Consider the following 1,007-nt stretch of genomic DNA (forward strand, 5'->3'; position numbering starts at 1 on the left):
GGGTGGGCGTACCTGGGGGTCTGCTGCACCTCTGCCCACTGTCCCGGGACCCACGGGGGGTGGGGGGAAGCGGGCATACCTGGGGGTCTGCTGCACCTCTGCCCACCAGCGGTGGTCGGTGTGGCTGACGAGCAGCAGGATCTGGCACCAGAGCAGCACGAGGGCCGGGTGCGTGGGCACCATGGCACGCACGTGCGCGTTCAGCCCATCCAGGCTGTAGAAACTGCCATCGCTGCTGTCCAGCGTGAGGAGCCTGGAGGCGGCTGCCGTGATCCTCCGGAACATTCCTAGAAACAAGGCACGAGTGAACTGAGAGGGAAATGGCTCTCAGGAAGACGTCACATGAAAGTGCACCCTCAGCTCCGCCCCGTACTCACGCAGTCTTTGCACTGACAGAAATGCTGCCCATCTAATGGAGCAGCGAGGAGCTGGCACCTGCCCCGGGCCTTCTCCCCGCCGCGTGCACAGGTACCCGGGAGCCTGGCACCGAGCCACCCTTGCGCCGTGACAGCGGCCCGCGCTCAGTGCCACAGGTCGCCTGTCCCTGGTCGGCGAGGCTGCTCTGTAGGAGTGGCACGGCCCTCACGACACCCATTCCTGATGTAATAAGCGTTTCCTTGTTTGCAAAGAACAACAGGAGGTCTCGTGGACCCTGCAAGTGCCCACGCCAGACCCCAGCTCAGGCTCCACGGGCTACTGGGAGCACAGGGCCACCACGCAGCCAGCCACCCGCTCCGCTTGGGCTGGTCAGCGGCACACCTGGTGGCATTCTGCCCATGAGCCTGTCCACAGCATTGTCCTCAAGGCCTGGACAAAGCCCCTCCGGGAATCAGTGATTTCATCCTTCCCCCTCCTTTGGACCGGTACAAAGTCAGCGCAAGCGCCTCCCGGGCCAGGCGCCTCATGAGCGGGCCCTCACCCCCAGGGCCTGCAGACACGCACGTGGCAGAAACCTCATTTCGGGGTTAGGTTTTACAACATCCCAAGGGCAAAGGGGCCCTAACATG

At 64.1% G+C, this 1,007-nt stretch overlaps 2 protein-coding genes across 2 annotated transcripts in view; both read right to left on the reverse strand.

Annotated features, from left to right (window-relative positions):
• Positions 1-1,007, reverse strand: part of ACOX3 (acyl-CoA oxidase 3, pristanoyl) — a 922,607-nt gene that overhangs the window by 767,289 nt on the left and 154,311 nt on the right. The window lies entirely within an intron of this gene.
• HTT (huntingtin) overlaps positions 1-1,007 on the reverse strand; it is a 100,937-nt gene that overhangs the window by 37,074 nt on the left and 62,856 nt on the right. Inside the window, exon 40 of the mRNA XM_029933175.1 lies at positions 80-287. Coding sequence (XP_029789035.1) covers positions 80-287 — 208 coding nt within the window. The remainder of the gene's footprint in view (positions 1-79; positions 288-1,007) is intronic.

Source organism: Suricata suricatta, chromosome 1 (genome assembly GCF_006229205.1).
Source record: "Suricata suricatta isolate VVHF042 chromosome 1, meerkat_22Aug2017_6uvM2_HiC, whole genome shotgun sequence".
Taxonomy (NCBI): domain Eukaryota; kingdom Metazoa; phylum Chordata; class Mammalia; order Carnivora; family Herpestidae; genus Suricata; species Suricata suricatta.